Here is a 13,518-nt window from a genome sequence, read left to right as displayed (position 1 = left end):
ACAGGGAGAATGTGTGCGCGTGTGAGTGATTAATAATACTGTACATAAAAGGTTACTTGCATTTTAAAGCTACAAACCTGGTGACTTCACTTAAGGACCTCTGGTATTTTAAATAAAATCTAATTTCACCTGTGTTGCAACTCCGGGTCAAGTGGAGCTGGAATTGACCATGCACTAGAAGCCCAGGGTGTCGTGACATTGTGTATTGTGCTTAATCGTCACCATCTGTATCAGTATCTACTGATTTTCCAATTGAGGGGCAATTTAGTGCAGGCAATTCACTTACCAAGCACATCTTTGTGGGGGTGAGACTCACGCAGACATGGGGAGAATGTGCAAACTCCACACAGACAGTGTCCGTGGTCGTCTGCATCATGAGGCTATCATGCCAACCACTGGGCCATCATGCTGCCTGGATACCACATTGAGAAAGAGAACTTCCACCCAAAGACAAAGATGAAAAGAAACACAAGTAAAGGAGCCAAAGTTACTCTCACTGTATTTAATTTCCAGATACATTTTTGTCCAAATAAAATCAGTTTATAGTTTGATTATATTAAGAAACCACAACCATCCAGCATCCCACTAACTTCTATAACACAGAATAGAGAAATTCAGCTTTAGTTGCCACTCTTCAAGCAACCAATCAGGAAAAACTGGGATGACCACTTTACATCCATTAATTTTAGCTACAGAACAGAAATCAAGCAATTCTCTAAAAGCTAAAGCTCACTTTAGTTTGAATATTATATTTCCATTTTAAAATATGTTCAAATGACGATCCTGTTTCTCCGTTATCTGGACAGCACCATGTGCGTGCGTCTGCAGATCCACTTTTGAAAGAACTATCGGAATTAATTAGGTTTGAAATGAAAAGACAAACTGAACAGGTTGACAATTATAAAATGCAAACCAATGCACTATATATGGATTAAAAATATCAGGGAAGGCAAGTTCTAACTGGTAATTATTCAACCACCCAAAATATTGGTTAAAGCACAGGATAGCGATCCACTAAAAGAAAACAAACAAACCTATTCCCTCATTCCATATGTATTTATGATAACCCAACAGACTAAGTTAGTTCCTATTTTTCCTTTATAGCTTAAAATCAGTCTGTGGGAAGTGTTTGTTGATTGACCAAAGTCTGGCTTCTTGCAGTTGAGCACCACTTCAGTTTAGTACCAATCCTAACCACTGTTAAGAGAAAAATCAGACAATTATAAATGAATTTCAGACTGTGTACACAAACTATGCTGACAGATCATGTTTGAGCCAAAAGAACACCATGTGCTCTAACATTCTAACTTAATATAGCCACTTTAGAGGCATGTTTTAAACTTTTTTCCAATCCTGCAAACTTGACATTAAAATGAAAATCAATGCCCACTTCCAGTGGTCATCTCATTAGCAAAGTAAGCTAAAAAGCAGACTTATGGTGAGAGAAAACGTGAGACAAAATTAGCGACGAGGTTAGTGGAGTGTATCAATCGGATGCAAAGCCACAAGAAATCAGAAAAGATGAAGGAAAAGGAATTTCAAGGCGTAAGCCTGTTTCCACAGCCACGTAATAGAATTATTTTTCCCATCAGTTCATGTTGGAGATTGTACTGCAAAATGACTCTACAAGGAGGGTTGCCCTCAGTGCTATGCCACAGGAGCATCCCCAAAGATTAACAACGCAGAATAAGCCCAGTCAAGCCACAACTGCCCATTCCTATCACTGCACCTGTCAGCCCTTTACTGCATGATGCTTACAGGTATCCACACAATAGTTTACACACTTATGTACAATCATCTGGCTTGGACCACTTTCCATGTTGATCGTCAAGTAGATATGTAACGAGGAAGGAATGGTAAGAGAAGGAGCCTTGGATGACAAGAGAAGTGGAGCTTCTAGTCAAGAGGAAGAAGGAAGCTTGCGTAAGGTTGAGGAAGCAAGGATCTGGCACGGCTCCAGAGGGTTACAAAGAGAGCTAGAAGGGGGCATGAAAAAGCCCTCGTGGGAAGGATTAGGGAAAACCCCAAGACGTTCTACACTTCTGTGAGAAATAAGAGGATGATCAGAGTGAGAGTAGGGCTGATCAGGGATAGTGGAGGGAACTTGTGCCTAGAGTCTGAAGAGATGGGAGGCCCTAAATGAATATCTCGTATTCACGAGAGAGAGGGACCTTGTTGCTCAGGAAAACAGCATGAACCAGGTTAATAGTCTCAAACAGATTGATATTAAGGAGGATGTGCTGGAAATTTTGAAAAGTATCAAGATAGACAAGTCCCCTGGGTCTGACGGGATATACCCAAGGTTACTACGGGAAGCGAGGGAGGAGATTGCTGCGCCGTTGGCGATGATCTTTGCGTCCTCACTCTCCATTGGAGTAGTACCGGATGATTGGAGGGAGGCGAATGTTGTTCCCCTGTTCAAGAAAGGGAATAGGGAAATCCCTGGAAATTACAAACCAGTCAGTCTTGCGTCTGTGGTGAGCAAAATATTGGAAAGGATTCTGAGAGATAGGATTTATGATTATTTTGTCTGATTAAAGATAGTCAGCATGGCATTGTGAGGGGCAGGTCATACCTCACAAGCCTCATTGAATTCTTTGAGGATGTGACGAGACACATTGATGAAGGTCGGGCAGTGGTGTATATGGATTTCAGTAAGGCATTTGATAAGGCTCCCCCATGGTAGGCTCATTCAGAAAGTTAGGGGGCATGGGATACAAGGAAATTGGCTGTCTGGATACAGAATTGGCTGGCCGAAAGAAGACAGCAAGTGGTAGTGGATGGAAAGTATTCCGCCTGGAGGTCGGTGACCAGTGGTGCCCCGCAGGGATCTGTTCTGGGACCTCTGCTCTTTGTGGTTTTTATAAATGACTTGGATGAGGAAGTGGAAGGGTGGGTTAGTAAGTTTGCCGATGACACAAAAGTTGGTGGAGTTGTAGATAGTGTTGAGGACTGTTGCAGGTTACAACAGGACATTGACAGGATGCAGAGCTGGGCTGAGAAGTGGCAGATGGAGTTCAACCTAGATAAATGTGAAGTGATTCATTTTGGAAGGTCGAATTTGAATGCTGAATACAGGGTTAAAGGCAGGATTCTTGGAAGTGTGGAGGAACAGAGGGATCATGGGGTCCATGTACATAGATTCCTCAAAGTTGCCACCCAGGTTGATAGGGTTGTTAAGAAGGCGTATGGTATGTTGGCTTTCATTAACAGGGGGATTGAGTTTAAGAGCCGTGAGGTTTTGCTGCAGCTTTACAAAACCCTGGTTAGACCACACTTGGAATATTGTGTCCAGTTCTGGTCGCCTCATTATCGGAAGGATGTGGATGCTTTTGGACAGGATAGAGAGGAGATTTACCAGGATGCGGCCTGGACTGGAGGGCATGTCTTATGAAAAAAGGTTGAGGGAGCTAGGGCTTTTCTCACTGGAACGAAGAAGGCAGAGAGGTGACTTGATAGAGGTGTACAAGGTGATGAGAGGCATGGATAGAGTGGATAGCCAGAAACTTTTCCCCAGGGCGCAAATGGCTGCTACGATGGGACATAATTTTAAGGTGATTGGAGAAAGGTACAGGGGAGATATCAGGGGTAGGTTCTTTACACAGAGAGTGGTGGGTGCGTGGAATGCACTGCCAGCAGAGGTGGTGGAGTCAGAGTCATGAGGGACATTTAAGTGCCTCTTGGACAAGCACATGGACAGCAGTAAATTGAAGGGGTGTAGGTTCGGTTGATCTTAGTTTAGGATAAATGGTCGGCACAACATTGTGGGCTGAACGGCCTGTACTGTGCTGTAATGTTCTATGTAAGGATCTGTAAAAATGATTGGTTGTGTCTGCCCAGGGTGCCATCAATCAGGCTATACTGGTTCGGACAGGGAGAACTGAACCTCCTTATATGCTTTTCAGTGCCAATACACAAGATACTGTGACCCAAAGATATCAGATTTAGACAAAGATTCACTTATCCACATAATCAAAGCCGACCTGTTCTCGCTTTCTTTGGGAAGATGGACCTCGAACTCTATTGTTCATTTACCAAAAAGAGAGACATGGTTCTCCTTTGCCGATATGGATGTATAGTCAGTGGGGACTAGATAGAAAAAGGTCTCTAAAACAATCCGATTACAGTCTCAAGATCATAGGAGGCGGAAAATGGAAAACAAACTTGCAAAAGCTGGTAGAGGACATGGAGACCATTTTCAATTTGAATTTGCAGCTTCCACCTAACTGCTCCCTCCACCTTGGTTATTTCAGCGAGCACCCGGATAGCAGCAGAAAGTGTTGTGGGGCTGCCCTCCTATTGTATTTAAAGTAACCTGACAAAAGATTTCTGAGGCCAATGCTGTTGGCAGTGGGCATCTCACATCCACCCATTCCTCCCCTGGAATTTTAGGGTTGAAATATTCAACCCATTCACTCTCAATACATCTGTCTGGAAACATGGAACTGTGTGTAATATCTTAAAGACTCTTGAATTTGTACAGCTTTTCTTCTAGTTTGCAGCACCTAATACGTACCTGGCCTATATAGAGCTCTGCATATCCCTCGTCATCCTGGTCTAATTGTTTGAATATTCCTGAAAAGGCAAGAACATGAATGAGCGCATTTCAAAACAAATTTTCTTTTTTTGTTTCTTTCACCAAGAGGGTTCTATTCTCTCTGATAAACAGGAGGTGTTTCACTATCTTTTTAGAGAAAAGGTAATTCTGCAAAGTTGTATCTGAATACAGCAGCAAAACATTTCTGGAAAAATTAGGAATTGGGGGTGGGGTGGTGGGTGTATTGTGTGACATGACGCTAAATGGGATGGAGACATATTAAAGTAATATGCTGGAACTTCAGCTACCCATTCTACATCCTGCCAACTTTACCTTTCCATTGACCTATTGTGCTTAATCAACCTTATTTGCTTTCTATAAATTCTCAACTTCCCAAATTAACTTTAATCAATCTCTATTGGATACACCTAAATGAGCCAGAATTCAAGTAGAGCTAAATACCTTTGACAAAGCCAGAGTTAGGGCTGAATACAGGGTAGCTTCCCTGGTTAGATTCTGGCTGGCTAGTAGACCTTATTGATGTGGCACATCCAGAGGAAAGAAGAGACCAAGTATAAATTGTTGATGAACAAATTTTGGGGTGTGCCTGAGGGAGTTTCTACGCTATCTTTTGAATTCCATCCAATGTGCTGTCAGCCCAAGCTGATCTCTCCAAAGATGAATATCAGAATGTCAAACCTTTACCTTCCGCCCCCCTTCAGCCAACCCACCCTCCATTCTAACCCCTATGTTAAGATATCACTCCGATTTTTTTATTGATGTTGGGACAAACACCTCTAATATGCCCTTATGGGCAAGAGCTGCATGCCCGAGTATTCAAGTGATTTATTTCCCCCAGTTATTTGTCAGAGGCGGATTGTCAATATGAAAGTTCTACCTTGTTATACTTTCACTAGTGGAGTGAGGCTCCCAAAGTTTTGGTCCCCAAATTGCTTATTGAATTTGGGACTTTAATGTAACAGAAGACATTTTGAAAAATAACTTACTGAACATGGTTTCCAGACGGATCAAAGAGCCAACAAAGTTATCAAAGTCAATGAGAAGATCTGTATCTGCATATCGGGCAACAAGGATCTGAAACAATGTATTGTTCAGAGTGAAACCTGGAGAGAAAAAGAGAAGAATATATTAACACAATTGCGAATTTTATTAACCACTCATTCTACATGTGCACATTCATCTCACCTTTGTACAAAGTTGTTAGTCATGCAGAGCAAAGTTTGGAATTGATTATTCCGACCAGGTGTGAAGTGAACTGGCTTCAAAGAACAAAGAACAGTACAGCACAGGAACAGGCCCTTCGGCCCTCCAAGCGTGCACGCCGATCATGAAGCCTGTCTAAACTAAAATCTTCTGAACTTCCGTGGTCTGTATCCCTCTGTTCCCATCCTATTCATGTATTTGTCAAGATGCCTCTTGAACATCACTATTGCACCTGCTTCCACCACCTTCTCCGGCAGCAAGTTCCAGTCACTCACCACCCTCTGTGTAAAAAAACTTGCCTCGCACATCTCTAAACTTTGCCCCCCGCATCTTAAACCTATGTTCCCTAGCAATTGACGTTTCCATCCTAGGGAAAAGCTTCTGACAATTTATCTACTCTGTCATGCCCCTCAATTTTGTAGACTTCTATCAGGTCGCCCCTCAACCTCCTTTGTTTCAATGAAAACAATCCAAGTTTATCCAACCGCTCTTCATAGCCAATACCCTCCAGACCAGGCAACTTCTTGGTAAATCGCTTCTGTGCCCTCTACAAAGCCTCCACATCCTCTGGTAGTGTGGTGACCAGAATTGTATGCAATATTCCACGTGTGGCCTAACAAAGTTTCTGTACAGCTTCAGCACTGACATGCCAATTTTTATACTCAATGCCCCGACTGATGAAGGCAAGCATGCCGTGTGTCTTCTTGACTACCTTTCAGTGATCTGTGGACCTGTATGCCCAGATCTCTCTGTATACTCCCCACCTGTATTAGGCCTTCCAAAATGCATTACCTCACATTTCTCTGCCCGAGTCTTCAACTGATCTATATCCTGCTGTATCCTTTGACAATCCTCATCACTATCCGCAATTCCACCAACGTTTGTGTCGTCCGCAAATTTACTAATCAGACCAGTTACATTTTCCTCCATATCATTTATATATACTACAAACAGCAACGATCCCAGCACTGATCCCTGCGGAACACCACTAGTCATAGCTGTCCATTCAGAAAAGCTCATTTACTCTAATTTATCCTCCTTATTGGTCACAACAAAGGATTGTTAATTTATTTTCCCTGTGGAAGCCTTTTTCAAATTCAAATGTATTTTGATGCAGAGAATAATAAGGAGCCAATTAACGAGTCTTTTTTGAGTCAAAGAAGAATACATTTATTAGCCACTAAACATACAAAAAAATAATAAAAGACGCAATGTCACACACACACATGCGCACGCGTGCTCACATGTATCAGAACAAAGGAAAGTTAGAGTCCAAATAAAAATTCAAAGATTATACGGTTAGAAATCTTTAGCTTATCTTTGAGGCATTGATTGTTAAACATTGCCGATTTAGGTTATCTGCTACTTTGGAGCGTGTACGTGTAGAAGATGTTGTAATTCTTACAAGATCTCAATTTGTTGATTGGTTTTAGGCTGATTTCTTGAACTGGGTGCCGGACTTATCCCAGGAAGAATCAGAAAGAGAGACCTTACTACTCCATTAATGGCTTCTCCAGATTCCTCTGCTTCTGCTCGTCAAACCCAGTTTTTAATAAAGTCCAGCTCACTGTATATACCAAAGGAATTTGGTTACCATGTCTGCTGTAGTGTGTTGTGGGACAATTAATCAGATTTTGATTTCTTTCACGATATTAACTGTATAGATCCTTTTTATGGTGAATGAATAACCAATAATGTCACCAGCTGACATTTCAAGATGGTACAAACCAACAGGAGATGGGATTATTTGATCTTCCATAGGGGATTTGAATATCTGTTGGCTATATATCCTGGCTGAATAATTTTTTGAAGTGAGCCTTGACACCCCCAGATGTGACATTTAATAAACAATCATGACAGAACATATCTGCAGTGCAATCCATATAGTAACTTAATAGTCAACATTGCCAGACTTCAGTAGTCAACTTACACTGACATAAATCAGGTGGCTTATGGCAGTCATCCTTAGTCAGTGTGTTTTTTTTCTTTCCTTTTAAAAAGGTTCCTTTTAAACGGTTGTGTTTTTGATCAGCTGGTGACATTATTGGCTATTCATTCCATTCAGTCACAATTTCCCATCGTCGCGACGCTACATACAGGAGTCACCATAAAAAGGATCTATACAGTTAATATCGTGAAATAAATATTTGGTGATGATCGCATGTGTGGAAAAAGTACATTTTGTTTTTATTTAGTCTTTCACGGAGTGTGGGTAGGCCAGCATTTTCCTGCCCATCCCCAATTGCTCTTGAGGTGGTGGTGAGCCACCTTCCTGAACCACTGCAGGCCATGTGGTGTAGGTACACTCACAGTGCCGTTAGGAAAGGAGTTCCAGGATTTTGACTCAGTGACAGTGAAGGAACGGCAATATAGTTCCAAGTCAGAATGTTGTTTAGCCTAGAGGGGAACTTGCAGGTGTTGGCATTCCCTTGCATCTGCGGCCCTGAACCTTTGAAGTAGTAGAAGTCATGGGTTTGGAAGGTACAGTCAAAGGAGTCTCAGTGAGCATCTTGTAGATGGTACACACTGCTGGCATAATGCATTGGTGGTGGATTACAAGTTTAAAGGGTTGCTGGATTCCAATCAACTGGGCTGCTTTGTCCTGCATGGTGTCAAGCTTCTTGCTCATCCAGGCAAGTGTAAAGTATTCCTCCACTCCTGACTTGAGCATTGTAGATGGTGTCAGGCTTTGGGAAGGCAGGAGGTGAGTTACGAACTGCAGAACCCCCAGCCTCTGACCTACTCTTGTAGCCACAGCATTCATATGGCTGGTCCAGTTCAGACTCTGGTTAATAGTGACTCTCAGGATGTTGATAAAGGGGTATTCATCAATGGTTATGGCATTGAATATGAAGGTGAGATGGTTACATTCTCGCTTGTTGGAAATGGCCATTGCCTGGCATTTGTGTGGCACCAGTGTTGCTTGCCACTTACAGCCCAGCCTGAATGCTGCTCAGGTCTTGCTGCATATGGACATGGACTGCTCCAGTATGAGGAGTCACAAATGTTACTGAACATTATGCAATCATTAGCAAACATCTCCACTTCTGACTTTATGATGAATGGAATGTCATTGATGAAGCAGCTGAAGATAGTCACCTTAGGACACTCCCGGAGCAACTCCTGCAGTGATGTACTGGGAATGAGATGATTGGCCTGCAGCAACCAAAACCATCTTCCTTTGTGATAGGTTTGTCTCCAATCAGTCGAGAGATCCCTCCCCCCCATCCCCCGATTTCTTTTGACTTCCAGTTTTGCTAGGGTTCTTTGAAGACGCGCTCAGTCCAATGCTGCTTTAATGTCAGGGTAATCACTCTCATTTTGCCAGGTTTGGACCAAGGCTGTAATGAGGTCAGGAGATGGGTGGCCCTGGCAGAATCCAAACTGATAACTGATGATCGAGATAGACTGATGGGGTGGTAATAGGCTGGGCTACATTTGTCTTGATTTTTTGTGGACAGGACATACTTGGGCAATTTTTCACATTGCCAGTGTTGTAGCTGTACTGGAACGGTTACAGGTATGGCTAATTCTGGAGTGCAATACTTTGCTGGAATATTGACAGAGCCCTCAATTCCTTGACATCATGTGGAATTGTCTTTGGTGAAAGAGTTGACAGATTGACTCGAAACATTATTTGTGAGGCAAAGATATGAAGAGACATAAAACCAAGGCAGGTAAATGAATATAATTGAAAGGTGTAACAGACTCAAGAAGTTGGATGGCCTACTCCTGTTCCTACGTTCGTTCTCCAAGAAACAAACATGCAAGGGCATGCCCAACGGGAAACCCATTATGCACACTTTGGTCACACATTTAAAACAGAGATGAGGAGGAATTTCTTCTCTCAGAGGGTATTGAATCTGTGGAATTCTTTACCACAGAGGGCTGTAGAGGCTAGGTTGTTAAGGCTGAGACAGAAAGATTTTTAATCAGTAAGGGAATCAAGAGCTATGGGGATAAGGTGGAAAAGTGGAGTTGAGGAATATATCAGATCAGTCATGATCTCGTTGAATGGTGGAGCAGACTAAATGGGCCAACTGGCCTACTTGGGCTCCTATGTCTTATGGTCTTAGAGGGGTGTAGATAAGGAAATGAAAATGCCGTTGCCACAGTGATCTCAAAAGAAAAGTTCTAATATCGATCAGCTGTGACTCCTTTCACATTATCTGCTAAACACTTTAAATTAACTTAACCTTTTCCACTGCAAAGTTGCATGTCCATTTTATATTTGCATACATAAGAAATGGGAGCAGTAGGACATCATTCAGTCCATCAAGCTAACTTCACCATTCAATTAGATCATGTCTGATATATATGTCGATTACACTTTCCCACTCTATCCTCGTATCCCTTGATATCGTTAGTATTTAAAGATCTGTCGATCTCAGACATGAATACACTCAATGGCTGAGCATCCAGTTCTCTCGAGTGAGGAGTACCAAGTGGATTGAGCAGCGAACATTTCTCCTCATCTCAGTCCCAAGGAATATAGTCTTAGTATACTCAGTCTCTCCTCGCAGGATGATCTCCTCATCCCAAAATCAGTCTAATGAACCTTCATTTACCTGCCCTTTCAGGCAGGTAAATCCTGCTTCAGGTAGGGTGACCTTAGTACTAAACGAGACAACAAAGATCGAAAACGGGATGCATAATATCACCATATCATTATCACCTCTTAAGCAATTCCCCCCCCCCCCCCCCCTGTTTTTGGCTGGGTGTTTCTGTTGGCCAAATTATTATGGTGGCACATTGAATCGGGATGCAGTGGACCAGATCCCTCCCCAAACTCTTGCCCACCCAGACTCTGCCCCTGCCTGCAGCAAGGTCACCCGAAAATGGGGCAGCAGAAAGTAAATGTATTCTAGGACTAATTAAGTTCAGAAATGTCTGAAGGAGATGGTGACAAAGCAGGCTAATGGGACAAGGAGGATAGTCTTTTTCTGTCTAAAAAAACTTTTTTTTTGGTTTCTGTAAAGTTTTGTGGTCTCGAATTAGCTCCGTATACATTGAGCATATTCTACCCAAGAATCAATAACTAACTCTCCAAATGCAGCTCGACGTAGTATGGATAGCTGTGCCAGATGAATTCTTCAAATATTACCTGCTTCTTCAAGTGCCATTCGCATTTCATGTGAGCCCATGGTACCAGAATCATCAGCATCCATCTTCTTGAAGATTTTCTGAATGGAGGAAAATGAATATATTTGAGCATGTCTAAATTTGTGGGGGGAGGGGATCCCTGGACTTCCTACCCTCAAAATCAGAAGGGTCATCAAAGAATAGCAGTCAAAATTGTGGTCAGAGGTGCACCAGGTTGGGTAGGTGGGCCAGGTAAAAGCTATAGTTTGCGGGCAGCACAATAACTTACATTTTTAAAAAGTGCTTTCTCTCTCAAGTTCCAGATTTATTATTAAAAAATTACTTTCAATCAATTGGAAAAACCTGTACCCTCTCCCACAAACTCTACACACTCCTTACAGTCAAAATTGCCAGCTCACGGATTTGATGGGCTTCTTTAAATGTCATTCCAAGTGACCAGCAGGGGGTGCACATATCACATCTTTAACAAATTCTTTATGAAAATTAACTATGTCCAGAGTTGATTTTCGTCTCGAGCATTAATCATAGAATTTACAGTGCAGAAGGAGGCCACCTGGCCCATCGAGTCTGCACAGGCCCTTGGAAAGAGCACCCCACTCAAGCACACACCTGCTCCACCACATCCCATCAACTCAGCAACCCCAATCAACCCTTTTTTGGACACTAAGGGCAATTTAGCATGGCCAATCCACCTAACCCGCACATCTTTGGACACTGGGAGGAAACCGGAGCACCCGGAGGAAACCCACGCACACACGGGGAGACCGTGCAGACTCCACACAAACATTGACCCAAGCCGGGAATCGAACCTGGGACCCTGGTGCTGTGAAGCAACTGTGCTAACCACTGTGCTACCATGCTGCACCAAAAGTAGACAGAAATAGGTGGTGTACAGTCTGCCATTCCAATGGTGTATGTATGGTGGCTTGGTTGGGCCTCATTTAAATAAACTTGATGAGGTGCATGTGCAAAACACTCCTTAAAGGCAGCCTGTCGAGCTGAGAACAGGGAATCTGGTGGGAGACTGACTTCAATCGGGAAATGTTTACACTTACCAGTATCTTCTGTAATTTTAACCAAAATATCTTGAATTCCACTAGTCCAATTTTCCCGGATTGATCTTTCTGTTTTACAATTCTCATTCAGGAAAACCACTTGAAAGCAAGTTGTCATTAATGGAAATACTAAAATTAGTCAAACTCACAATCTTCAGCACCAATCTTAATATAGGTGTGATCTGCTCAGACATCACCTGGCTGGGGACCAGCTTGTGTCCGGGCCTTTTGGAAACGAGGGAGATATGTGTCACAAGCGTATTGCTTCACCAGCATGATATAATGATAGGACATGATTCCTCTTGCAGTCATTTCACAGTCACTACCTGGTCATCTGACAGGGGCGACCAGTGGAGAAAAGGAATTTCCCCAATTTATTTATTTTTTATTCAGGGGCAATTTAGCGTGGCCAATCCACCTAACCTGCACATAGAACATAGAATTTACAGTGAAGAAGGAGGCCATTTGGCCCATCAAGTCTGCACCGACCCTTGGAAAGACTACCCCACTTAAGCTCATACTTCCACCCTATCCCCATAACTCAGTAACCCCACCTAACCTTTGAGGACAGTATGGGCAATTTAGCATGGCCAATCCACCTAACCTGCACATCTTTGGACTGTGGGAGGAAACCGGAGCACCCGGAGGAAACCCATACAGACACAGGGAGGACGTGCAGACTCCGCACAGTCACCCAAGCCGGGAATCGAACCTGGGACCCTGGAGCTGTGAAGCCATAGTGCTAACCACTGTGCTACCGTACCGTGCCAACATCTTTGGGTTGTGGGGGTGAAACCCATGCAGACACGGGGCGAATGTGCAAACTCCACACGGACAGTGACCCAGGGCCGGGATTCGAACCCGGGTCTTCAGCGCCGTAGGCAGCAATGCTAACCATTGTGCCACGTGCCGCCCCTCTTCAGCACTAGTTAACAGCTGATTCGAGACTGAGAATAGCAGAATCTTGGATACAAATCACCCGACTGGCAAGAGGGTATTAATAAAGTTCATATTCACAGCATTTTATAACTGAAAAGTTTTAGATCTGGATAGGGCAAAAATTAAACTTCAGATTTTTATTTCTTCTGGGGAAAGAGGGAAGAGAGAGACACCACACACAGTTATTAAAAGGATACATCCAATAGGCTGATTACATTTCGACAGGTTTCCAAACTAAAACCATCAGTTTTAATGTCATCACCTAAGAAGAAAATAGTGCATGGAAAACATAATTTCAGTCAATATTTATGCAATAACATTAATGAGGCAACCCGATTTTTCCATACAGGAGGTCTCAGAGGTCATATCTTTCAATGTAATGAAGTTTCCAATCAAGATTTGGGGTAATGTTCTATGCAATCTGTCAAACTTATAGGCCTTAAAGTAGTGCCCGACTCTGGTTTCTTCCATGGCAGTTTTTGGTGGAGGGAGTTGAAATCCAGGGAATACCTGATGCATTTAGATGTTTATCAAATCCATTATGGAATTGTTTTAATCACCTGTTGTGTTCTGGGACACGAATGCGAACAAATTGCACCAATCCAAAGAAGTCAGGAGAAAAAGTAACGCTTGGTGTCCTGTGTTTGCAGGAAATTCAAT

General features: G+C 42.8%; 1 protein-coding gene across 1 annotated transcript in view; it reads right to left on the bottom strand.

The window, feature by feature from the left end:
* Nucleotides 1-487: 487 nt before the first annotated feature.
* LOC140426477 (calpain-2 catalytic subunit-like) overlaps nucleotides 488-13,518 on the bottom strand; it is a 115,994-nt gene continuing 102,963 nt past the window's right edge. The window contains exons 16-21 of the mRNA XM_072511298.1: nucleotides 13,056-13,120; nucleotides 11,920-11,988; nucleotides 10,866-10,944; nucleotides 5,545-5,661; nucleotides 4,517-4,575; nucleotides 488-1,197 (exon numbers count right to left, since the gene is read on the bottom strand). Of these exons, the coding sequence (XP_072367399.1) occupies nucleotides 1,174-1,197; nucleotides 4,517-4,575; nucleotides 5,545-5,661; nucleotides 10,866-10,944; nucleotides 11,920-11,988; nucleotides 13,056-13,120 (413 nt within the window). The 3' untranslated portion in view covers nucleotides 488-1,173. The remainder of the gene's footprint in view (nucleotides 1,198-4,516; nucleotides 4,576-5,544; nucleotides 5,662-10,865; nucleotides 10,945-11,919; nucleotides 11,989-13,055; nucleotides 13,121-13,518) is intronic.

The sequence above is a fragment of the Scyliorhinus torazame genome, chromosome 1, assembly GCF_047496885.1.
Source record: "Scyliorhinus torazame isolate Kashiwa2021f chromosome 1, sScyTor2.1, whole genome shotgun sequence".
Lineage (NCBI taxonomy): Eukaryota > Metazoa > Chordata > Chondrichthyes > Carcharhiniformes > Scyliorhinidae > Scyliorhinus > Scyliorhinus torazame.
Note: the sequence above shows the minus strand (reverse complement) of the source record. Positions and strands in the feature narration are given on the sequence as shown.